Source organism: Paramacrobiotus metropolitanus, unplaced genomic scaffold (genome assembly GCF_019649055.1).
Source record: "Paramacrobiotus metropolitanus isolate TYO unplaced genomic scaffold, Prichtersi_v1.0 Parri_scaffold0000025, whole genome shotgun sequence".
In the NCBI taxonomy this organism is placed as follows: Eukaryota; Metazoa; Tardigrada; class Eutardigrada; order Parachela; family Macrobiotidae; genus Paramacrobiotus; species Paramacrobiotus metropolitanus.
Genome location: NW_026570245.1, coordinates 1,059,638 through 1,082,914, shown reverse-complemented (window position 1 = coordinate 1,082,914; position 23,277 = coordinate 1,059,638). Strand labels below are relative to the sequence as shown.

Here is a 23,277-nt window from a genome sequence, read left to right as displayed (position 1 = left end):
TTTTTTGTCCAATAAAATTGATTGGTTTGTAATAGAGGCGGGGCTAAAGCAGCCGCTCGAAAATTGGGGAGGCTATAAAGGCTTGCTTGATGCACTTTAGGAATCCACAGTTGAAGTTGTTTCTGATTTTCCGATTTCATGTAAAGTTGTTTTGTTAATTTTTCCTAGTGCTACTCTGTTAGTATCACAATGCCTCCCAAGCCTAGTGGAAAAGCTGTGAAGAAATCCGGAAAGGCCCAGAAAGCCATCCGCAATCCCGATGCCAAAAAGAAGAAGAAGAGGTGCCTTTTAAGTTGTGGCTTTTACCATTTTACGTAATTAATATTTGATTTGATCAAAGGATCTTTATCTTACTGTTCGTATTAAACTTAATTTTTTACATACTGCAGTTTTCAAGATTTGAAATTCGAAAAAAAAAATTTGAAATTCTACTGTACCGTCTGTACAATACGTAATCTCGCACTGCATTCTTGACAAATTTGCATTCTTAAGTTCTTACAATTACTAGCTAAATTAGCCTAAATAGTTACATATTAATATGTCTGTTTATAGTTACATATTAATATGTCTGTTTATAGTTACATATTAATATGTCTGTTTATCTGTTAGGAAGGAGTCGTACTCCGTGTACATCTACAAGGTGCTGAAGCAAGTGCACCCGGACACTGGCGTCTCCTCCAAAGCGATGGCCATCATGAACTCCTTCGTCAACGACATCTTCGAACGGATCGCCTCAGAAGCCTCGCGTCTGTCGCACTACAACAAGCGCTCCACCATCACTTCCCGCGAAATCCAGACCGCCGTCCGCCTGCTCCTGCCCGGAGAACTGGCCAAGCACGCCGTTTCCGAAGGAACCAAAGCCGTCACCAAGTATACCAGTGCCAATAAGTAAACGGGACTGAATCTCCTTTTGTTACTTGTTCTGAAATGTGGTGGCTTTTATCTTAGAAGTTGTACATAGTCATTGTTTGTTGTTGCTGGTGTGGAGCAGCAGATATAAGCTTCTAACGTACCAGCCATGTCGTTTCTTTTTTTGCGTGCAGAAAATAACGCTGCGCTACTTGTACATACTGGCATTAACCGTGCGAGTTGGATTCTGATCGTACTTAAATAAAGCGATGCCGTTTACAGAACTATTCATCTGCGTACTAAAGTTATGCAAATCGTAAGATTTTAAAGAGTTGTCACAAAAGTATTATGAGAACATCGAATTGCAACTCCAGTGTGAATAGGAAATGTGTCACCCCTTCTGGAAAAAAAATAAAGCAAACACTTAAAATTATCAGTTTACAGTTACTGTAAGTTACAGTAATTACAGGTAAAATAAAATTATGGTTTACTGAAAATTGATAATAATAATTTTAGCTGATTGTTCAGTACGTTGGTTCTAGAATCTAAAGCTGATGTGGTGTTACTGTTTAGTCAATTGAATTTGTCGACTAAATATTTGCTAGTTAACTAAGTTAACATTATTGTCATTAAAAATCGCAAACAGTGGCGCACGGGAAAAATAAATAAGGAAGTTCAGTGCTGGATTGATTTTCAGTTCTGCAGCGGTTCTTTCAATTCACTTTTGAAAATTTAACTTAAAACGATGTTATTTTGGTTTTTTCCACAGTTACTAGTACAACGAGTACTGCACATTACGCTATGGATTCAATTTCAAGTACGCCACTAAACTTTTTTCTTTTATTGATTTCACATTTTAATATTTCACTATTTGGCTTCCGTTATCTTGCTACCTTCAACGAACACAAACGACGTCCACACTAAATGACAACATAATTTCATCGTTCAACTCACAACTGTACAAATCTGTATACAACAGCAAATAAGCTCATAAAATGATCAACAATTAACAACTACTGTGCAACGCAACAATAAAGAATTAATTCAAATAAAGAATTAATTAGAGACCAAATCCGTAGAGGGTTCTTCCCTGGCGTTTCAGCGCGTAGACAACGTCCATGGCGGTGACGGTCTTTCTCTTGGCGTGCTCGGTGTAGGTGACCGCATCGCGAATGACGTTCTCCAAGAACACTTTCAGGACGCCACGGGTCTCTTCGTAGATGAGACCGGAAATACGCTTGACACCACCACGACGGGCCAAACGGCGGATAGCTGGCTTTGTGATACCCTGGATGTTATCGCGGAGCACCTTTCGGTGACGCTTGGCGCCTCCTGTAATAATCGCAAGGAACCTTTCAACCTGTTACATTTAGCTTACTTACAGTTTACGATACAGATTGGTTACAGTAATTGGTTAATAATTTATCAAAATCAAAAATGGAACAAGCCACATCGGACTTTGCTACAGATTTGCAACTCTTTCTTTTAGCTGCTAATGACAGCTAAGTAACCAAAACAAATTACTAATAATTTGCCACTGGCTAGTGGCTACCATTAATTAATTAATACTAATAAAAGTATAACACCATACCAATTACCATACCAGGTCCATACTAATTCCATACTAATTCCATGGTCCATACTAATTCAAAATCATACTAATTTAAAAATTAAAACCATAGTCCATACTAATTTAAAAACCAGTTCCCTTACCTTTCCCGAGTCCCTTGCCTCCTTTCCCGCGTCCAGTCATGATGCTCAGAAATGATAACAGCTAAGAAGAAGTAACGTAGGAAATTCTGAAAAAGCTTGCAGATCCAACTGACTCTGACGAATAAATCAAGACTCACGAACCGCAGCGATCGCTGGGCTTTTATATGCTCACGAAAAAGGCGAGCATTTGAGGGGGTTGGTCAATGAGAACTACCAACCAATCATAGCCAGCAGTTTTTAACGCGCAAATGCCATTAGTGGAGGTGTCCAGCGGAAAATCATCATAACTTTTATTGAGAAGTTTTGTTATGAATTTTACGATGACTCTTAATTCTGTTTGTTTGAAAACTACCAACTGCAGGAAATCCGAATGCTGTCAGATTCCTTAAGAAGTAAAACATATTCTCGAAAAGTTAAAAAAAGCTAAAAAAATTCTGAAAGGAAAATAATTTTAAGCTTTCGCGCATCGGTTAGGGAAGCTTGTGACGTAGATGGTGTCCCCGCCCACTTCTACCGCTCGAACCGCGAATTTGGCAGTTTTCAACTCGAAGCTTTTCAAAGAGTTGTTTAATATTTTTTACAGCACCAACAATAATAGCGCTGAAAAGTATAAGTATTTTAAATTTGGCACCAATTGGTACCGTTCTAACCAGTGACAACGTTTTCTGACCAACGTTTTTGGCAAAATTTCTATGAAACAAAGTTTTTCGGAATTTCTGAAAAAGCGATTTCCCCGCCTACCGAAATATTAGTCGACCAATAGAAGCAAGGTATGGCTAACAAGCCGGCCTTCGAAAGTTTTCGCGGGCTATAAAAGCGGAGAGTCCCGATTGATGCCGTTAGTCGAAAAATTTAATTTGTTGTTATCGTGAGCTCCGAATTTGATTTCAGCTTCTCAGTAGTTAAATTTAGCATAGACGTTTTTCGTTGATTGTTTGTTACGTACTTCAGCTTTCAACGTATCGCAATGGCTCGAACAAAGCAGACCGCTCGTAAGTCGACCGGAGGCAAAGCTCCGCGCAAGCAGTTGGCCACCAAAGCTGCTCGCAAATCCGCGCCAGCCACCGGAGGTGTGAAGAAGCCCCATCGCTATCGTCCTGGCACCGTGGCCCTCCGAGAAATCCGTCGGTACCAGAAGTCCACGGAACTGCTGATCCGTAAACTGCCGTTCCAGCGCCTGGTCCGTGAAATCGCGCAGGACTTTAAAACCGATCTCCGATTCCAGTCTTCGGCTGTCATGGCTCTGCAGGTGCGTCTTGTGCAACGACAACAATAAAGTAGTATTTCAAATACTGTATTTGAGGTAATTATTTAAACTTACGATTAGTGTGTGGTTTAAGCAGTATACTAGTAATATTTCCGTTTCATTTATCATACAATTTTGAACTGATTAAAGTTAATTGTACTGGTGTTCAGTTTGTGGGATGCATTTTACAATTAATTTGGGTTTACAGGAAGCAGCGGAGGCTTATCTCGTGGGTCTGTTCGAAGACACCAACTTGTGCGCCATCCATGCCAAACGAGTGACCATCATGCCAAAGGACATTCAGCTGGCCCGCCGAATCCGAGGAGAACGTGCCTAATCGGTTTTACTTTTCGCTAGTTTGTAACAGGAATGTGATGGCTTTAACCTTGGAAGTTTTTGCGATGAATGAGTACTCTGGCGATTGTTATCGTTTTTCAGTTGGCAGTTGTTGTTAGTAAAACGTATCTTTTCAGCTTCTATTGTTCTTGCCATACATTTCATTTGTAGATATTTTTTCTTTGGTGTAAACCCAAATATGAGATTTTTCATGATTGCTTTTACTGCGGAGTCGTGCAGCGTTGCAAAAAGCAAGAATAAATCAGAATGATGACAGAAGTTGTGACGGATAGATGTCTGGCAACAATTCAAAAAACTCGTATTTGTACTGTAATCCACTAATCACCAAAATGTGCAGTAGAAACCAAAAATCTGAAATCTAGTGATTTCGTTCTGTCAACAAATGGTACTGTATTATAACTGTCTTCCACATTCTCGGCTGGGAATACTGTAGACTCGCCACTGGTACGTCAATCTGCAAAAGCAAAGATTGTGACGACTCACTACAGTGCTACACCATAGTAAAAGCGATTTTTTTTCACAATACTGTACTTATGCATTTTCTGCAAACATGCTTAGTTAAGTAAGACTGTAAGAAAATAGAAAAACATTAATATTTACAAAATAAATTACAATATGCTGCACGTCTTACTGGGCGTTTCCAGGCTTGGTGTATTTCTGATCGCAACGTTTGGGTTCTGACCATTGAGCACGCTGCTCACTGGACGCAACATCGCGCTGGCCGCCGGAAATAAGGCATTCGAACTGCTGGATTTCTTTGTTGCTGGAGAAGGTGTTCACATCCATTGCTTGCTAATAATTACAAATAACAAATTAAAGAGAGATCCAGATCGAGCATTAAAAAGATATACCTTCACATGCATGATTATGCATAATTGATAATATTAAGTACTCTTGAGATATGTGAGAACACATTACAATACTAGCATCACAAATCATAATTACGAAGTGTTAAAGATATACGAATAATACTTATAAGTTTTCTGCACTTACCACTCGCAAATTCGATTTCTGCAAAACAAATTACAGGTAGAAGTGGAAGCAAATAGGCTGAAATAGCATATCGAAACTCCTGTTTTTAATAATTCGCGTACCCTGAAATTTCCGTCGCAGATGTCGCGGGAGACAATTTTCCCTACTCGATCCTTATCGGTGGATTTCTTTTGGAAGATTGTTACCCATTTAGCCACTTTCTTGTCGTCTGGCCAAGCATTCAAAGCGGATGACCTGAAAAGAAAGAGCGTGTATGTAAAGCATTATTCAAAGACCAATGAACCAACAAAATATTTTTGAAGTGTTCTTGAATTATGCATATTTGTATGTCATGCGGTTGGTAAGAGTAGCCGAAACGTTTCACATCAGTATTCAGATCTTGGGAAATTGCTGGACATTTGCTTACCACGCAACTTCTTGTTTATTTGATTTGCTATGCTTTACATGCAAATCAGTATTTGGAGAATTTGTTATTATTAAGGGAAAAAGTTGCATCATAAGCAGGTCTACACGTATAAGAATTAATGCTCACGTGACGTCAACTTCGCCGGTCAGCTTGGGATCACACGGTCCACTTCGCTCGCATTTCGTCTTGCCATCAGCCAAAACGCTTCCTGGATTAGAGTAGTCCACCAGGCGGTATTCCACGCGGATATTATCCGCCACTGCCTGTTGTATATCCACACGTTATGTATACGCTTTCTTATTAATTAGCATTTTATCAAAGTTAAAGCAGATTTACGCTATCTCCAACTGATGTTGCGATTGTTGCCTGTACAGCTTAAAATAGTTTAAAAACTGCCAAGTTCCGGGCTATCTGCACGAAATTGCACCTCGCTAATTTTCCGTTCTTACCAATTTCACTAGCTCGTTCTACATTTATATTCGTTGTAAATTTATATTTTCAAATTAACGCATATATTGCCTCTTTTACAGGTCAGTTTAACTGACGTGCCAAAACTCGGTAAAAAATGAGCGGAATATGCATTATGTAATAAGAATATTCAACGGCTTTTACCGAATTATTGCAAAGCATGTGCTTCTGTAGTCCAACTTCTTGTTACCGGCAAACTGCAAACCTATAAGTTTGCAATTTGCAATCATCACTGAAGTTACTAACGATAAAATGTAAGAAGTACAGTTACTAACAACAAGCTTTTGACACAATATTTTACTTATAACATAATACAATTTGTTATTATATATGTCAAATGCATCGTAGATTTATGCAGCGGTGGGTTAAAATCGTTGTAACTGTAGTTTTAATTAAAAATTAATTCCGCACATTATAAAACAGAAGATAATTGCATTCTAAAGCATGACAGGAGCACGTACCACAGCGACCAAAGCGCACGACAGAAGGAAGAGTTTCATGGTGCCGGCGAAATAAAAATGTGGATCAACAGGTGGAGAAGTGCGAGCAGAATAAAGTCCGACTGATGCTCCAACTACGCACCGTAACTTCCTTTAAATATCACTTTCTGAAGTGAACTATAAACATCTTCACCGCCAGGTGAGCAGAAATTTTATGCCTAGCGGGCTAAAACCAAACCGGTCGGCCGGTTCGGGAAATCCGGATTACTAAGATACACTCTTCCAGATGATTGTTTAGTAAACAGATGAGTGCACTTAGTACCGACGAAGCGATTAATTATTTGGCGGCCAACGTTTTTGTGACACTGATGGAGATTGCGAATTCGAATATACAAGCGATATAAAACCGACCGCGGTAATTACGGTTTAAAAGTAAATGCCATGCTTGGATAATTATACACGTATATCCAGGTGCTAATAATCGATTTCCCAGGCATGTAACATGTGTGTGAACTTTTTGCCGGTCGAACAAGTAAGACACAATGTATCCTGTTTCTGGCAGTAATTGCACGGTGTCCTTGTTGCTGTGCCAGGGATTCGACGCTGATCAAGCGGAAAACACACGGAATAACAATATTTATCGTTTCGTGCCCCTGTGCGCAGCCGCAAAAGGGAAAGCATTGTGACTAGCAAAATTAAACATCGGCACAAGGTGTTCCCATACGAATACAATGCCGTGAGCGACTTTTTTATTTGTCAACTGCATCCTGGACATTCCTGGTGCACTGATCTATAAATCTGTATCAGTGTAAGCAGACTTTAACAGAGACAGTTGAGCGCGCGCAGTTTTACGCAAACTGTAATTATCATTAATTTTTCAAAAGGTTTTCAGATTTAATTATTTCCGTATCAGAAGGTTTCTGGTCAGTGGTCACATATTATGACAAACAATGCCTATACCGGCAGTCAACGTAACAAAGATACTTATTACATGAAGTGCTACAAATAATTTTATTTTAATTAGTTTGGGCAAATGTGCCGAGCATGTATTTTTGCAGCTGCTATCCTTTCGGTCGACTGGGAGGCAGTCCGCAAGAATCCAAAGGTACCGCATACGCTCGTACCCGGAACGTCAGTCTACAAGGCAGAAGACAATTTTAAAATCCAACCGACAACAGGACTAGATGAAAAATGCACTAGTGGAAATACTTGTATACCGATTGTTTTTGCCATTATATTTCGCCTCGCACGTCTGTTCTGGTGACCAACTTGCTCTGCTTTCGGAATTTGCCACAGTGATGCCGCTACGGCATTCGAAGTCCTCGATCAGTCGATCTTTCATGCCCGTATCGACAACATGAATGCGCAAAATTCCTTCCTGTAATAAAAAAAATCCGTTGAAAAAGCATTGTCACTGGGTAATTTGTAATACAAATTTAAGCTAAGTTTGACTGTGTTTGCCGAATTGAAAGTAATTCTCAGCAGCAAGCGGTTGTTAGTGTGCAGACATTATTAAGTACGGCACAGATTATCTGAACTCTCATAATTATGTATAGATTGCGCATTGTATTATCAAAACCGCTATTAGAAATAAATATATGCGCTAGAATGTTGCTAATAGTAGTTCTCATTTCAGTTACTTTATGCGATTACAAATTGTTAATACGATGACGAATTTACATTATGCACAGTAATGATAGTTTTGCCTGTATAGTGTATACAGATCTTTATGCTTCTTTAATTATAACAAAACCATAATTTTTTAGGTCTTTAAATAGCACACCTTGTAAGCACCGGAACAGAAATCTCCGGAAATGACTTTCTTTATGGCAATATTATTATCCTTATCCGATATGATCTGCGGCCAGCTATCTACCGGCTTACTTCCTGGCCAGCCACGCGCCGACGGATTGCTGTTTTATGAAGAGAGCAGGATTTAATATTATAGTATCTGTAGTTTGTACATTGTACAGATTTGTACTGCATAATTATTAAACGATTTTGGCTGCTGGACTCTGCGTTGTGTAGTACTTACGTATCAATGTAGCCAGTCAATTTTTGACTGCAGGATTTTCCCAAAATCGAGCATTTACTCCCGCTTTGCAGAAGTCCATTGGCATTGGAGAGGCTGCCTAATTCAAATTCCACGCGTACATAAGGACCTGTTGCAGCGGCGGCAGCGGAACTTATGAGGAACAACTTCGAGAAAGAAATAAAATTAATAACAAAATAATACATAACGTACGTACTATCTACATCACACACGTCATTGAGAATAAGACTCCATAAATATCAGCAGTAAGAATTGCAGTAATTATCCGATTATCTTTATCGGTACACTAATAATTAGATACATAATTATATCACTTTCAGGTTAAATTTACAAAACAGCATTGCTTACAAGTCATTCAAAGCAGCCTACGGTATCACTTAATTTGGACACCAGGACACATACCCAATAAGAAAGACGGAAAGCCATTTTGTTCCAAAAAAATATGCCACCTTGTGGATTATGAGACTCTGTGTGTTGTGGTATTTCTTACTCACTTTTTTGCTGTGGCATCAGCTGAACATAAAATTTGGAATACTAAACTGAAACTGGATCGATACCACTCATATACCAGCGACAGGTGAATGCGGTGATTTATGAGTCATGATCCGGAAAGTGGTTCATGAATTACTTCACGGTTGTCTTTCATGGGACGTAAACAAAAACCATTACGCATCTGTAGAGGATCAACAAGTACATTTACGCACATGATTTTTACTGCATTTAACAAACTACAGATCGGCATTCGTGCGGTCGCGTCCATAGCATTTGCATAATTAGTAAGCACTGCGCACAATATTATAGACAGTTGACAGAAAGAGTGCAGTTCACGGTAATTATAATGCCACCACGCACTATTGGCGATTACAGTAGGGTAAAATATTATACCGATTATGATGATCACAAAAAGATTTGATCACCGGCACTGTAATTACTTTACGATTAGAAGTTGCAGTATGTGGTAGAGTACATGTGCAGAAATGCGATTAACGACAAAATACTCTTATACCAAAGTAATCTTAACACAACAAGAATACGGAGTGGAAGCTCTCCCATGGTGTAATAGCACGTAATTTCTTTTTTGTGTTCTCGTATTTAAACCGGTGAGGAATTTGGCCTTCCGCAGGACGAAGTGGGAATATGATAGGCACGGCAGCGATAGGTCACTCTACCAATCAACAGGTTCATCTGTAATATATTTTACATTTTACCGTATAAAAAGAGCGCTTCCTACCTAGTATTGGTAGGATTGTATATTCCCGGGCATGTTTTATCGTCCGACCATGTAGCCTTGTGTTCGTTGGTGGCTACTCGAACGCCGGTGCAGGCGCACTGGAAATCGTCGATAAAGTCATTGGATCCCGTGTCCACATCGATCAGGTGCATTCGTAGGATTCCACTGTCTTGCTTCAACACAAAACAAGTCAATACAAAATAAAAGGAGGTTTTACAGAAAGGTACGTATGTTATCGTAGTATACTTCCTTTTCCTTCTGTACTGTACGTATTGTAAGAATCTGACAATCTATTAAATCTTTGGATATCCGACAAAATGGCGTGGTACTGTATCTTGATAGTATTTTACTCGTATTAATTAATGTATACTTTGTAGCTTCCGGAGCATAAATCTCTCGAAGCAAACTTGTTCACTGATGGGCTATCTTCGTTCGTAATGTCAAAAATTTTCGCCCATTTTTCCAAGCCTCGGCTTCCGGGCCATCCTTTTTTGGGGGAGCTTCTACATAGATAAATAAATTTTAATATGTTTTGGCTTGCTTTATGCATGAAACTATCTACAGGCATACAGGTATACGTATACTTGTATGGCTATAGATAGCTAGTATGGCTTTCGTATACGAAAGCTAACCAGGTATGAAATACAGTACAAGTTACGAATGCAATATATTATATAGATATTAAGTGTATTATTAACGGATAGTACGACATTGCTGATTACACCATCTGGATAAATATTACATTATCAGGATAGACTTTTTTACATGCACCGTGAATACTAATTAAGTACAACAAACGTTAATACGCAGAAAAAAACGTTTCCCCTACCGTTATGTGCCTTTGATTAGCGACCACAACTGTGTACATGTACAATAGATCCCTTGCCATCACCTACATATCCACATCAGCCGTAATACGGCTGTCGCAGGGACTTCCGATATCGCATTTCTTCCCTTTCTGTGTGATACCTTTGTCATTGTTGAGTCGGCGTACGTGAAATTCTACACGAACCCCTTCTTGAGTATTGAGAGGGACTTACGCCCTCGTCCCAGCAGGCTCAGATCGCAGTGCAGTGGCTTTCACGCTTAGATCGTATACCTGATCGCAGGTATTACGATCCGCCCTTTCGCTATCTTCCGCCAACGGCATCGCGCCGTACCTTTTCGGCGATTGCGTGAGGCTTACGTAGCGGCGTATGGTAGAGCAGCGTTAGCGCAGGTATATTGTGAGCTATAGATTGTCAGTTGGTGATGATGATTTTTAGAGAGATGTTATGCTTTCGGTTTTATGATAAAAAGTCCCTTTTTATCCTTGTCTCGCTCCCGTTTCCGGTAGATCGGCACTAGAGAGTCTCCCACGCAGAGAGGAGGACTCTTAGATGGTAGCAGTCTAAGATCCGTGGTTACCTGTTTTCTGAGTTACTTTTCAGATCTATCGGATTGCACCGCTTTCCCGTTTGCCATCAGGAGGACGCGGAAACTCGGCGCAAACCCTACACCCAGTACCCCGTAGTGCCAGCATTGGACTACAGGGATCTCAGCGTATCAGCGTGCTCAGCAACTCATCGGTGGAGATTCGGACCTGCGTCTGGATCTCATCGACTGTGCACCTTCCCAAGCGTTCCCTGCGTAGCAGTTTCGGATCCTAAGGATCGTCAGGCTCATTCGCGTTCGGAAAGGGTAAGTAATCGAGCTTATCTGCTTTCTAAGGCTTATGTTAACAGTAGTTTAACTTAACGCTGTATGTGATATTAGGCTTACTGATATTTTCACGTTAATTTTGTATCGAAATTAGGCTGATTTCTTTGTGAAATTAGGCTTAGTTTGTTTGGAAAATCATAACTTACGGAAACTAGGCTTTTTTCCGCATATTTTTGCATCACTCCTAGGCGCATCAACCTCTGTCCAGGCTTGTTTTTCCGTGATCTTACAGATAGCAGACGCTACAGACAATAGGCGCAGGTCGGTTACCTACCTGGGTAATTGCAAGCTGAATAGAATTCCTTAGATTTCTTTCGCAGATTAGGCTTTTGTGAGTTTTAAAACGCAGAATTAATATCTTCGCTTCAAACTGTTTTCTTACAATAAACCCCTGTCTTTCAACGCTAAATATTATGAAATTTCTTTTCTTGAAATTGAATACGCTTATGATAATACAATGGAAACCATAAAAGCTTTTCTTTCGCCGCGCAGTATTGTAAAAAAGCCAGAACAGCAAGCTGAAAATTTGCAAGCTAGTAATGCTCAAAAACCTAAACAGTCCGCGAAAACTAAAGGTGCACCTGTTGCCGCTAAATCAACAGCTGCACCGACTCATAATGTAAACACACGGCTTAATCAGCGCACTCGTGCTCATAACCCGCAGCTACCGCAAATACCGCAATCGTCAGCGAAAGAACCGCAGCCGGTTGCTAGTCTTCCGGCGGAAAAGGCTTTCGCGCGCAGTAGCAAAATGCAGCGTTCACCATCGCTTATTAATACCGCTTCACAGGTCGATAATGCTCCAGAACAGGAGGAAAGCAGGCCAAATTCGCAGCTTAGCGGTGTATCTCAGTTTGACAGTATCCCGCTTGCAAGCGATAGCCGTCATTCTCATTCAGGCTCTGATATGTCGTTATCCGAAAATGCGCTTACTTTTATTGAAAAAGATCAAGGCTTATTGGCTGATCAAGAATTGCTTAATTTTGATGTTGATGAAACGCTCAGCGGTAATAACGCTATTAATCAGCAGACACCGCCTGCTGATAACAGCCAGCCTAATATAGCTAATTTTCATACTCCAGGCGAATTAAATGACGCTCAGAATGAAATCATCAATTTACGCCGCGTTAATTCTTCGCTGGAGAAAAAGCTTATTCATACTGTACATGAAGCGAAAAATGAAATTGCACAACTGCGACAGTTTATAACCGAAGCAGTTGATGCCCGCGATACGGCTCAAAGTTAGGCTGCTGATTTATTGCAACAGCGTAATGAGGCTTTCACCATAATCGCGACAAAAGAAGAGTTTGAGAAAAAGGCGCATAATTATATACGCGATTTAAAAAGGCGAATTTCTGATCACGATGATGTGGTTAAGCAATATAAGGAGGTTAAGCAAGAGCTGTATGAAAAGCTGCAAATTACAGAGCATATGGCACAGGAACATAAGGCTAAATTAATTACATGCGAAGGCGAATTAAATAAAGCACTCGAACGTCAGCGCAAATTGTTGGAAGAACAAAGCTTAAATGTGACTACTGTACGTAAGGCTAATGAAACCGCTGATTATTACAAAGAACAATCAACCCGTTTAGAAGGCGCTTGTGTAAATTTAGAAGCTAGACTTGAACTGTCTGAAAAGGCGAACGAAGAAATGTTTCAAGAATTACAGGCTTATAAATCTAAGCGAAACTATTTCTCTGTTACAAAGGCTATCAGTACGCAAACTGATAATACTATCCCAGCTATCCAGGCTCCAATTTCATCTGCACCACCTTCACGCTTTTTTCCGACCGCACGTGATACTGGCAGCATGCCATCGGCTCAGTGCAGTGTACTTCCGGGTTTGTCTGGCAATGCACCTGCACCGGCTATCACAGTATCAGATCTTACGCAAGCTTTAAAAGCGAATAAGAAGTCACCAGATTTTAAGGCAAAATTCAAAGGCGATAAGAATGAAGTTGAAGGATTTTTAGAATTGTTCGATTTAAACGCGAAATATGGTCATTGGGATGAAGATGAAAAAGTCAGCCGCTTTTTCAACGCTTTAGAAGGCGATGCAGCTTCATGGTTCAAGGTCGCGATTGTCGGCCCAAATAAACCGCAAACTTTCCCCCAGTGGAGATCGGCTTTTCTGGATCGGTATTCCGATCCAGAAAAAGGCTACAATGCGCTCAATGAGTTATCAAGCCGCAAAATTAAGGTTGGTAAAGAAACGCTTGACGAGTATTATCAGGCGATGATCGCTTTACGCGCTCGTGCAGGCGTAACAGATGACGCTCATTTTCTGACGTATCTGATGAAAGGCTTAGATTCGCATCACACTTTACGCCAAAATATGATTATTATGAAGCCAGCTACACCGGCAGAATTTCTGAAAAATGCGCGATACCTTGAAGCTACTTATAAAGATGATGATAATTTCGCTTATGGCAATCAAGCACAGGCATCACAGGCTAAACCGCTTTCATATGCACAAGCAGCCGTTAATAGTGGAAATAAAGCTAATAATTTCAAGCGTAATAAGCCATTCAAACCGCAATTTAATAAAGGCAATACTCAACAAAATACTAACGCGAATAATCCCCCACACGCTCAAGTACCTAATAATGTACCGGTAAATTATAATAATCACGCGCAAAATAATGCAGCTAATAATACCGCTAATCAAAATGTACGCCGTCCAGGCATTGCTTATTGTGCAAACTGTGATGTCGAAGGTCATTCACGTCAAGCGTGCAGATATGAAGGCGTTCCGCAAAAGCAAAACCCAGTGTGGTGCAAGTTTCACTGGCCCACAACTGGTGAGAGGCGTACTTTAAAAGAATTCACAGAATGGAAAGCTAATCGCAGTAATGCCAATAGTCCTACAGGTAGGACTACAGGCGCATCGACCCCTTCTGGTGGTCCTAGCTTAGGCGGTCCTTCGCCGGCCCGGCAGCGTGCTCCGTCCGGTGCCAGCGTTAATTCACAGTTTGATACGGCTTCAGAATACAGTGAAGGCGAAACTTCGGCGTTAAACAGCTCATCTGATGAGTCTTTAAACGCGTAAGGGGCGCATACTCCGGCTATGCAACCCCCTTCCCACCGTCTCCGCCGGATAAGGTTGAGAAGGAATGCATAATTCAAAGCGCGGGAATATATGGCTACATAATACGCAATTGTTCATGTAATCTCTCACAAGCTCATACAGATACACAAAATTTCCGCGTAAATTATAATGAACCTTTTAAGGCAAAAATGCTTAATCACGACGCTTATGTAAATAATATTCTAGTAAAAATTGTAATCGATACAGGCGCCGAAACAAGCTTTATATCTGAACAGTTTTGTAAGAAAAATAATTTAAGCACGCTTCCCATTAAAAGCCTTTTCATATACGCGGTATCGGCGGTGTGTGCGCATTTTGTGTTACACACTACTGCAACGCTTCAATAACAATTAATAATTGTACGCTTAATCATTCCATGTTTGTAAAGCCCGCACGAGATGGTATTCATGTTTTATTAGGCCAGGACTTTTTAAGCCAGGCTAATTATGAAGTTAAGGCGAATAAAATAATTAATTTTCATGTATTGCAGGAAAAGCTTGTAAATTGTAATGTAACTAGTCTGGGCGAAGTGCAGTCGGCCGCTGCAGTTCCGCCACAACAGGCTTTTTCCGCTACAAATTTTACAGGTGTACCTGTATCAAATACGCGCGTATCACGTAAAATGCCTTCTGCAGAGGCTCATGCCAAAAATGTTATTTACAGGGACCATACTCGTACGGCAAAAGCTAAAAATGTAAAAACACAAGCTGTAATGACGCCTTTCCCCATACCAGTGGCACCTACGGTAGCCACTGGTAAAGGCAAAACTAATTCATCCGCTTCTAATTCTAAGCTTTTCCCCGTACCAGTGGCACCTGACGATGCCACTGGTACGCCTACCGCTAAAAAGTCGCGAAAACAAATGCATCGTGAGACAGCAGCGATAATGGAATATAAAAATTATGTTTCTACCTTAATGAATACTTTAAAAAGGTTCCAAGAATTAATGGCTGAACTCAATCAGGCTTATAATGATGCTGTTAAAATTGATAATATTGAAGCTATTAAAAAGGCAAGCCAAGCACGCGCTGATGCTGAACTTGATTTGGTGAGGCGATTAGAAATTTATGAAGAATGGCGTCAGGCTATTAATAAAGCGATTAAGCAATTTTTCGGCAAATCTGCACGCGGAATAAATAAGCCAATATGCAGGTGTGCAGATTCAATAAGCGAAGCAAGAAAATATTTGAGAGAAGTTTACGCGAAAATTAAACCTAAAGAAAAGCTACAAGTCACAGCTCGCAGACCGCCTATGAATATTGTGAAAGTAGTGCGATTTCATGATACGCTTGATTTTCCTACTGTATCGGTGCGCTATTTTAGAAAAGAGGATGAACTGCCGCCGCTGCGGCATAATCCCCTCTCAGTTCCTAAACGCTCTTGTTTACCGCTAAATAAGCCATTAAAGAAGCCGTATAATTTACCGCTTTGGAAAAATAATTCAGCTAAAGAAGAACAAGTATGGGCAGATTTTGACCGCGTTAATAAAAGCTTTACAGAAAATGCAGATAAAATTCAAAAGCAATTGCAAAAATCAGCTAAAGTGCGTGTATGTATTGCAGATCAAGAAACAAAAGCTACGCAAACAGAAGGCGCTAATTATCTCATTGTAGAAACACCAGAAGGCGATATCCCGCTTGTAACTAACAGCGAAAATTATTTTGAAGATCAAGGCGATATAACTGAATTATTTAAGTCACTAGGCGACAAGCTTAATGAAAACGAATTATTCGCTAATAATCCGCTTAAAAATGAAGAATTATCAGCTGAAGCGCAACCATTTGCAAAGAAGCCAGAATGCGAAGAAATAAGCGAAAAAGACAAAGAAAAATTCAGGCTCAAAATGGTGAAAGTATATGCAGCTGATACTTACACGATTGTACCTGGTACATCATGGGTGTCGGCTTATACACACAAAAAAGCTAATTTGCGTACACCGCAATTCATATTCACGCCTAATCCAGCTTTATACAGTGAAGGTAGACTACTACCGCTTCAAGGGTTAGTCGAACCGCAAAATTATCAGTTTGATATTTGCGTATCTAATTATTCCGCTTATAAGCGTACAATCAAGAAAGGTACATGGTTAGGCGTTATTGAAACGTATGAGGAAGCTGAACCAGATAAAACCGCATTAACCGCTACCGCTGCTAATTACACGGCAGAAGAAGAAGCTGAAATTTGGGAAGCAATACGCGAATTTAAAATTTCGGCTGATTTATCAGAAGCTGATCGTAAGCGTATCGATAATCTATTGTTTGAATTTGCTGACCTGTTGCCAACAAAATCGCGACCATTTGGCAATGTAGATGCCTCGATAAAGCACACAATAGACACAGGCGATGCACCGGCGATAAAATCTCTGCCGCACCGCACAAGTTGGCGCGGTAGACAGCTTATCCAAGATCACGTTGAGGAAATGCTAAAGCTTGGCATCATTAGGCCATCAACCTCTAACTGGAGTTTTCCAGTTGTCTTGGCTTCAAAGAAAAATGCAGACGGCTCAATCGGTACACGCTTTTGTGTGAATTATATACGCTTAAATAATATTACAAAGAAAAATAACTATCCGCTTCCTAAACCAGATGAGCTTCTGGATACGGCATCTGGAAATAAGCTTTACTGCAGTTTTGATTGCGAAAAAGGCTTTTGGCAGATCCCTATGGATCCGGCCAGCATCGAAAAAACAGCTTTCGTCACACCGGATGGCCTTTTCGAATTCCTTCGAATGCCGTTCGGCGTGTGCAACGGCCCCGCGACTTTTCAAGCCGCAATGGACCGTACGCTTTCAAAGCTACGAAAATTGGGAATATTCGCTTATTTAGACGATCTAATCGTCGCAGCTAAAAATATGGAAGAGTTGTTGTTTAAATTACGGCTTTTATTTGAAGCTTTACGCGCATCAGGCTTTACGCTGAAACCGGCTAAATGCCATATTGCTAAGCCGGTCCTTCATTTTTTGGGACATGTTATTTCAGAATCTGGCATCCATACCGATCCCGAAAAAATTACAGCTATTAAAAATTTCCCGCAGCCTAAAACAGAAAAGCAATTACGCTCGTTTTTAGGCTTAGCGAATTATTATCGCAAATTCGTACAAAATTACGCGCCCATAACCGAAAATCTTTATGCGCTTCTTAAAAATGTTAATGATATTACCGATTGGAATGAAGCTTGCGATAAGGAATTTGAGGCTATTAAAACAGCGCTAATGAACGCTCCAGTCTTGGCGAAATTCGATCCAGAAAAACCTACGCTAATAGAATGTGACGCTAGTACAATAGGGATCGGCGCCATATTAAGCCAAGATGGTCATCCTGTCGCTTACGCGAGCCGCTTATTAACTACAGCTGAACGTAAATACGCGCCCACAGAACTTGAATGCTTAGCAGTTGTTTACGCTGTTCGTAAATTTCGCTATTATGTAGACTACATGCCGTTCACCGTTAAAACTGATCATCAGGCTTTAGTTAATTTATTACGCTCAACGTCAAACCGCGAAGGGATGAATCCCAGGCTTGTACGATGGGCTCTACAGTTAGGCGCTTACGATATGACAATTGTCTACAGGCCAGGAAAGTACGCTCATAATGCAGACGCATTAAGCCGCGCACCTGTTGATCCCGCTGTACCGGAAGAGGACTTCGATATCCATTTCAGTACACCTACAGTACGCGTAATCAGCATACCAGAAGCGCCAAATAGCTCTGTACGCGATGCAGAAGAACAAAATTATGTTTTTCTGCGTAATGAACAGCTTAGTGATCCAGCGTTAGAGAAAATCATTCTAGCCATAGAAGACGCTGATAAGTCACAATATCCGCTTTCACGTCCCGCTAATTATGAATTATGGAATAATGTACTTTATCGTACAGGCGAAATTAATGACCGGCATACAAGGCGCTTTGTGGTACCTAAACATTGGCGTTATGATATTTTAAAAGCGATGCACGATTCACCAGCCGGCGGCCACCTCGGCCGCGAAAAGACGCTTTCCCACATTTGTGTTCGTTATTTTTGGGAAGATATGTTCCGCGAAATTAAACGCTATTGTCGTCGTTGTCTAAAATGCCAGCTTCGTAAAGTACCGCGTAAACCGCTTCCAGGAAAACTTCAACAAATTGAAATAGGCGAGCCATGGTTTAGGCTACAACTTGACTTTAAAGGCCCGTTAAAGCTTAGCAATAATAAAAATAAATACATAATTGTGGCAATTGATCAGCTTACTAAATTTGTAATTGCTAAGGCTGTACCTGACGACTCTGCTAGAGTTGCCGCCGATTTTCTGCTTAACGAAGTTATACTTTCATACGGTGCACCGCACGAAATAAATACAGACCGCGGTACACACTTTATGTGTAGTACAATAGAGACTGTATCTAAGCTTACTAAATTCGATCACCATTTTGGAGCCGCTTATCATCCTGTAGGAAGAGGCTTAATAGAAAGGCAAATGCAGTGGATAGGTGACTGTTTATCAATTTTTGCTCAAAAACATACCGCTGAAAAATGGGATGAATTTTTGCCGTATGTTGTTGCCGCTTATAATCGTACAAAGCATAAAACCACGAGACAATCACCGTATTATATGCTCTTCGGCCGCGAACAAACGCTTCCAGGCGATACGATCACAAAAACAAATCTGCCAGAAAATTACGCTGATATCGAAGATTATTTAGATAGTCTTCAATGGCGATTAAAAGAGGCGCATGAAATCGCTCGTTCTCTTGCTAGCGACGACTTCCTTAAAAAAGCTGAACGCTTTAATAAGCGCCGCGTTGAACCTGATTTTTGCACAGGCGATTATGTAATGTTACGCTTACCTATTCCTAAAACAGGCAGCGAAACGCTTAAAGATAAATACGAAGGCCCATTTGAAATAATGGAATTTTCGTATCCTAATACAGTTATTAGGCGCTTACGCGATCGTGAAGAAGAACAAATTGTAAACGTAGAAAGGCTTAAACATTATCATCCAGACGATGACCAGCTTAAACCGCGATTAATATTTAAATTTCCTGCGAAAAATCAACAGCTTGATAATGAAAGTGAAATAACTCCGCTTATATCTGTTGAAAATAATAGTACAAGTACATCTGCTAATAACAGCGTTAATAACACTCAGCAACACCACGCTCAGATACAGGCTAATAATCTGCAAAAGAATACTGTAGATTTACCGCCTAAATCTGAAGTTGATAATTCTGGCGAAATTAATGCTGAACAAAATGCTAAAAAGCGAAGAACGCGCAAACATCCGCCTAATGACTTGTTATCTAAACAGCTTGATGAATTCTTCGACGGCGAAGATCCAAACTTGCAAGAGACGCTTAATAAATCACGCTATCCTAAGCGAATACGCAAACGTCGTTTTACACTGTGATTTACGCAAATAGTCGCTTAATTACAATTAACAAACGATATCTTAGATGGTAGCTACAAGCTTATAATTGAGTGCTAAATAATACCACTAATTATGCAGCAGTTAAAGCTTTAAAGTAACAAGCATAACCGTCTCAGATGGTAGCTAAAATTAACTGTGATACAGCTTTTAAACCGCGTAATGTTAGTTGAATTATGCTTAAAATTATCATGCTAATAATTCCGCTTTCATCTTGTTCTGCAGAATATCGCGTAAGAACATGGCGTTCTCCGGCTTATACAATCCTGACAGCTGTTTTCCGTGCAAGATCAACTTAAACAACCGCGTATGTGTCGGCTGCCTTATGAAAGGACGAGCGGAACTCGAAGATCGCGTCTACGCTTTGTACTCGGAGGCAGTATGCGGAAACTCAGAAGCGCTACTTGGCTTGAAGCATATGGGTTTGTGGAATTACGCGATGAATAATCAGCAATACCACCGCGGGATCGCTCAGGCTATTCTGCATTTCAAGGCGAAAAATGAACCCGGCTGGCAGATGGTTGAAGCGATCGCGATTCCGTCCATTCAGTCAGCTCCACCTACCGCGAATAAAGCGCTTCTTCCTCACCCGCCTCATGAATTACGCCGCGCACAAATGAAATACGCTGACGAAACCGAAGAGAACATCAGCGATTGGAAATCTGTCCCGCTTAAGCCGTCGTTCCAGAAAGCTTCCTCTGACGACTGGACGCGAAATGCAGATCGCCCATTGGGAACAGTACGTATCGAAAATAGATCGCGGAATGACCAAACGCTCATTCTTTTAAAAACACAACTGGCTGATTATAACCATGAACGCTTAAATTTCCAGAATACGGCTAACCACAGTCAAAGCGACGACCAGCGTCAGCGTGGCGAGCAGCGTCAGTTCACCGAATATCGCCAGCCTACAGATCAGCGTGCAGATCGGCGTTCAGAACAGCGAACTACTCAGCAGAATACGCGCACTGGACAGTCTTCCGCTACCAGATGGGAGCCATTCCCTCAGCGTATGAACGCTATGGATCAGGCTGAAAGAATCTTCAATCATCTCGGCTTATCCAATGCAGCTAAAACGCATGGAAGTCTAGCGATTACTTGTGAAATGTTTGTCAACCGCTTATACGCGTTTATGGATGAAGTGAATATGGAAAAAGCGATGCAAGATGTGAATTATTACACGGATAAGCCTAAACCTGAAGACACACAGCTGACGTATAACGCTTTTCGCGCCAATGGAATGGAATCAGCTCTCAGCTTGGATACATTCACCAACAAAATTAACACCATCGACTATGAAAGGCTGAGCCAGTTTAAGTATTTCGGCAAAACTTCCCATTTGGCGCACCTTTTCCAGTTTATCTCCGCGAAAGCTAATCCAGCTCTGATGTTGTATGCCGCGAAATGTACCGTGCATCTGATGGACATCTACCGCGATTTGAAGGCTCGCCGAAAGGCTAATTTTAATGACCCAGCGATTAAGGCTCAGTACGATGAATTGTTTCGCTTGATGTTTGCCGCCATGTGTGGACATGCTTACAGCCATTCCCAGTTGGATAAGCGAATGAAAATGAAAGAAAATGCTGACCATCCGCTGAAGACAGTAATTACCGCGCTTGGACCGCTTACCAATGAGCAACTGCAGCTTGAAATGTTGGAAAGTGCACGCGCACGCGGGATGGCGAATAAGGCTACAAAAGGCTTAGCGACTTTGGTCGAAAAGCCCCAGGACGCTTATCAGTACTGGACTTCAATCCTGCGACAGCGTATGGAAACCAAGGCTTCCAAGATCACTCTTGGCAAACGCTCCCTGACGTCTCCGGAAGGCTCATCCGGATCACCACATTTGCCACCAGGCGAACCGCTGGTTAAGCGTATGTACGTGTCTACGGATGAATCGGCTAACGAGGCCACCTTGGTGGACAAGCTTGGTAATTTGAATTTTAACGTTTCTCACATACGCGACATTGAGAATGGAGGCGAAACTGATAAGAAAGCTGAAGGCGAAACACCTGCTGTAGATGATAAAACGGAAGGCGATAAAATTCCCAACGCTTCTAACGCTGATATCACTGATGATGAGACGAGCGAGAAGGATAAATCGGATTAAAGGCGAAAATTCATGGGATTATGGACGAATTCATGTGGATCATCCTTGGAATGGATTAACCTTCATTTCCTGTTTTGCTCACCCGGAATGACCAAAGTAACATGTTATGTTTTTATCTAATCTCCCATTTCGATGGATCTTAACTTTATCAATAATTGTTTAGAATTTTCCTTTTTTATTGTACGGTGAATGATATACTTGCGCTAACTTTGCGATAAAATTGTCCGCTTAATTGCAGCATTCGTAAACGTATGAAGCTTCGCGTAACCCGCTTATTGTCTTTATTTTTGCGAATTTAGGTAAACGCTTATAGTGACTTCGGTCAGCTGCAGGCTTATACGCAGTGAAGAGACCATGCAGTCACGGGAATCCATTTCCGCGCTTCGGTTTTGCGGCAGTATCGTGAAACTGTGGCGTGATGCGGATTCTCCCACTTGCACACTCATGCATATCGCTGGTTGCGGCACCGGGGGTGCCAGGCTCTCGGAGGACCTCGAGTCCCCACCAGTGGCATGAGAGGGACTTACGCCCTCGTCCCAGCAGGCTCAGATCGCAGTGCAGTGGCTTTCACGCTTAGATCGTATACCTGATCGCAGGTATTACGATCCGCCCTTTCGCTATCTTCCGCCAACGGCATCGCGCCGTACCTTTTCGGCGATTGCGTGAGGCTTACGTAGCGGCGTATGGTAGAGCAGCGTTAGCGCAGGTATATTGTGAGCTATAGATTGTCAGTTGGTGATGATGATTTTTAGAGAGATGTTATGCTTTCGGTTTTATGATAAAAAGTCCCTTTTTATCCTTGTCTCGCTCCCGTTTCCGGTAGATCGGCACTAGAGAGTCTCCCACGCAGAGAGGAGGACTCTTAGAGTATCTTGTGCCTGAGTTCGGCGGCAGTCGATCTACAGAACATACGTACAAAAAAAAACGGACCTATGCCTAGAAATGTGCATTACTGTAACAAAGCTAGAGTATAAAATATGGAAGCTGCAAATTAAATAATAGCATAGAAGCGGATTACACCTAATACAACATCATTACAGAACGTTTACCAGCAATATTGTGCCGACCAACAAAAGTAATAATCCAGTTGAGTGCATCTTACAAATGCAGTCAAGCTTTTTAATTAAAGCTGGAGGTTTTTCAAATCCAGAATGCTAATAAAAACCACTCTAATTTAAGGCTCATTAAAAATAAATATGTACTCGTGTATTCTGCAGT

General features: G+C 41.1%; 6 protein-coding genes across 9 annotated transcripts; 3 read left to right on the top strand and 3 right to left on the bottom strand.

Moving 5' to 3' along the window:
- The first annotated feature begins 111 nt into the window (after positions 1–111).
- On the top strand, positions 112–1,133 carry LOC129587513 (histone H2B). The gene is made up of 2 exons (XM_055481306.1): positions 112–281; positions 610–1,133. The coding sequence occupies exons 1-2, from the start codon at positions 190–192 to the stop codon at positions 890–892; spliced, it is 375 nt and encodes a 124-aa protein (XP_055337281.1). The 5' UTR covers positions 112–189; the 3' UTR covers positions 893–1,133.
- A 545-nt stretch (positions 1,134–1,678) lies between these two features.
- Positions 1,679–2,712, bottom strand: LOC129587515 (histone H4). Its single transcript, XM_055481308.1, has 2 exons — positions 2,563–2,712; positions 1,679–2,181 (listed from the first exon to the last, which is right to left on the bottom strand). Exons 1-2 carry the CDS (start codon positions 2,600–2,602, stop codon positions 1,910–1,912), a joined length of 312 nt encoding a protein of 103 aa, XP_055337283.1. The 5' UTR covers positions 2,603–2,712; the 3' UTR covers positions 1,679–1,909.
- Positions 2,713–3,388: 676 nt separating this feature from the next.
- On the top strand, positions 3,389–4,423 carry LOC129587511 (histone H3). Its single transcript, XM_055481304.1, has 2 exons — positions 3,389–3,811; positions 4,017–4,423. Exons 1-2 carry the CDS (start codon positions 3,530–3,532, stop codon positions 4,143–4,145), a joined length of 411 nt encoding a protein of 136 aa, XP_055337279.1. The 5' UTR covers positions 3,389–3,529; the 3' UTR covers positions 4,146–4,423.
- On the bottom strand, positions 4,350–6,650 carry LOC129587507 (uncharacterized). Its single transcript, XM_055481299.1, has 6 exons — positions 6,494–6,650; positions 5,691–5,827; positions 5,260–5,392; positions 5,159–5,176; positions 4,797–4,957; positions 4,350–4,619 (listed from the first exon to the last, which is right to left on the bottom strand). The coding sequence occupies exons 1-6, from the start codon at positions 6,530–6,532 to the stop codon at positions 4,559–4,561; spliced, it is 549 nt and encodes a 182-aa protein (XP_055337274.1). The 5' UTR covers positions 6,533–6,650; the 3' UTR covers positions 4,350–4,558.
- Positions 6,651–7,191: 541 nt separating this feature from the next.
- Positions 7,192–9,086, bottom strand: LOC129587505 (uncharacterized). Its single transcript, XM_055481297.1, has 5 exons — positions 8,928–9,086; positions 8,508–8,671; positions 8,256–8,385; positions 7,690–7,850; positions 7,192–7,609 (listed from the first exon to the last, which is right to left on the bottom strand). Exons 1-5 carry the CDS (start codon positions 8,949–8,951, stop codon positions 7,534–7,536), a joined length of 555 nt encoding a protein of 184 aa, XP_055337272.1. The 5' UTR covers positions 8,952–9,086; the 3' UTR covers positions 7,192–7,533.
- Positions 9,087–10,634: 1,548 nt separating this feature from the next.
- LOC129587497 (uncharacterized) lies at positions 10,635–23,261 on the top strand. 4 transcript variants are annotated; one of them, XM_055481286.1, is made up of 3 exons: positions 10,635–10,975; positions 11,187–11,436; positions 20,175–23,261. In XM_055481286.1, exon 3 carries the CDS (start codon positions 20,191–20,193, stop codon positions 22,057–22,059), a length of 1,869 nt encoding a protein of 622 aa, XP_055337261.1. In that variant the 5' UTR covers positions 10,635–10,975; positions 11,187–11,436; positions 20,175–20,190; the 3' UTR covers positions 22,060–23,261. The 4 variants fall into 4 exon arrangements, with proteins under 4 accessions (XP_055337261.1, XP_055337263.1, XP_055337262.1 ...); XM_055481288.1 differs by having other exon boundaries at positions 10,635–11,436; positions 20,175–20,688; positions 20,782–23,261; XM_055481287.1 differs by having other exon boundaries at positions 10,635–11,436; positions 20,175–21,880; positions 21,971–23,261.
- Positions 23,262–23,277: the final 16 nt, after the last annotated feature.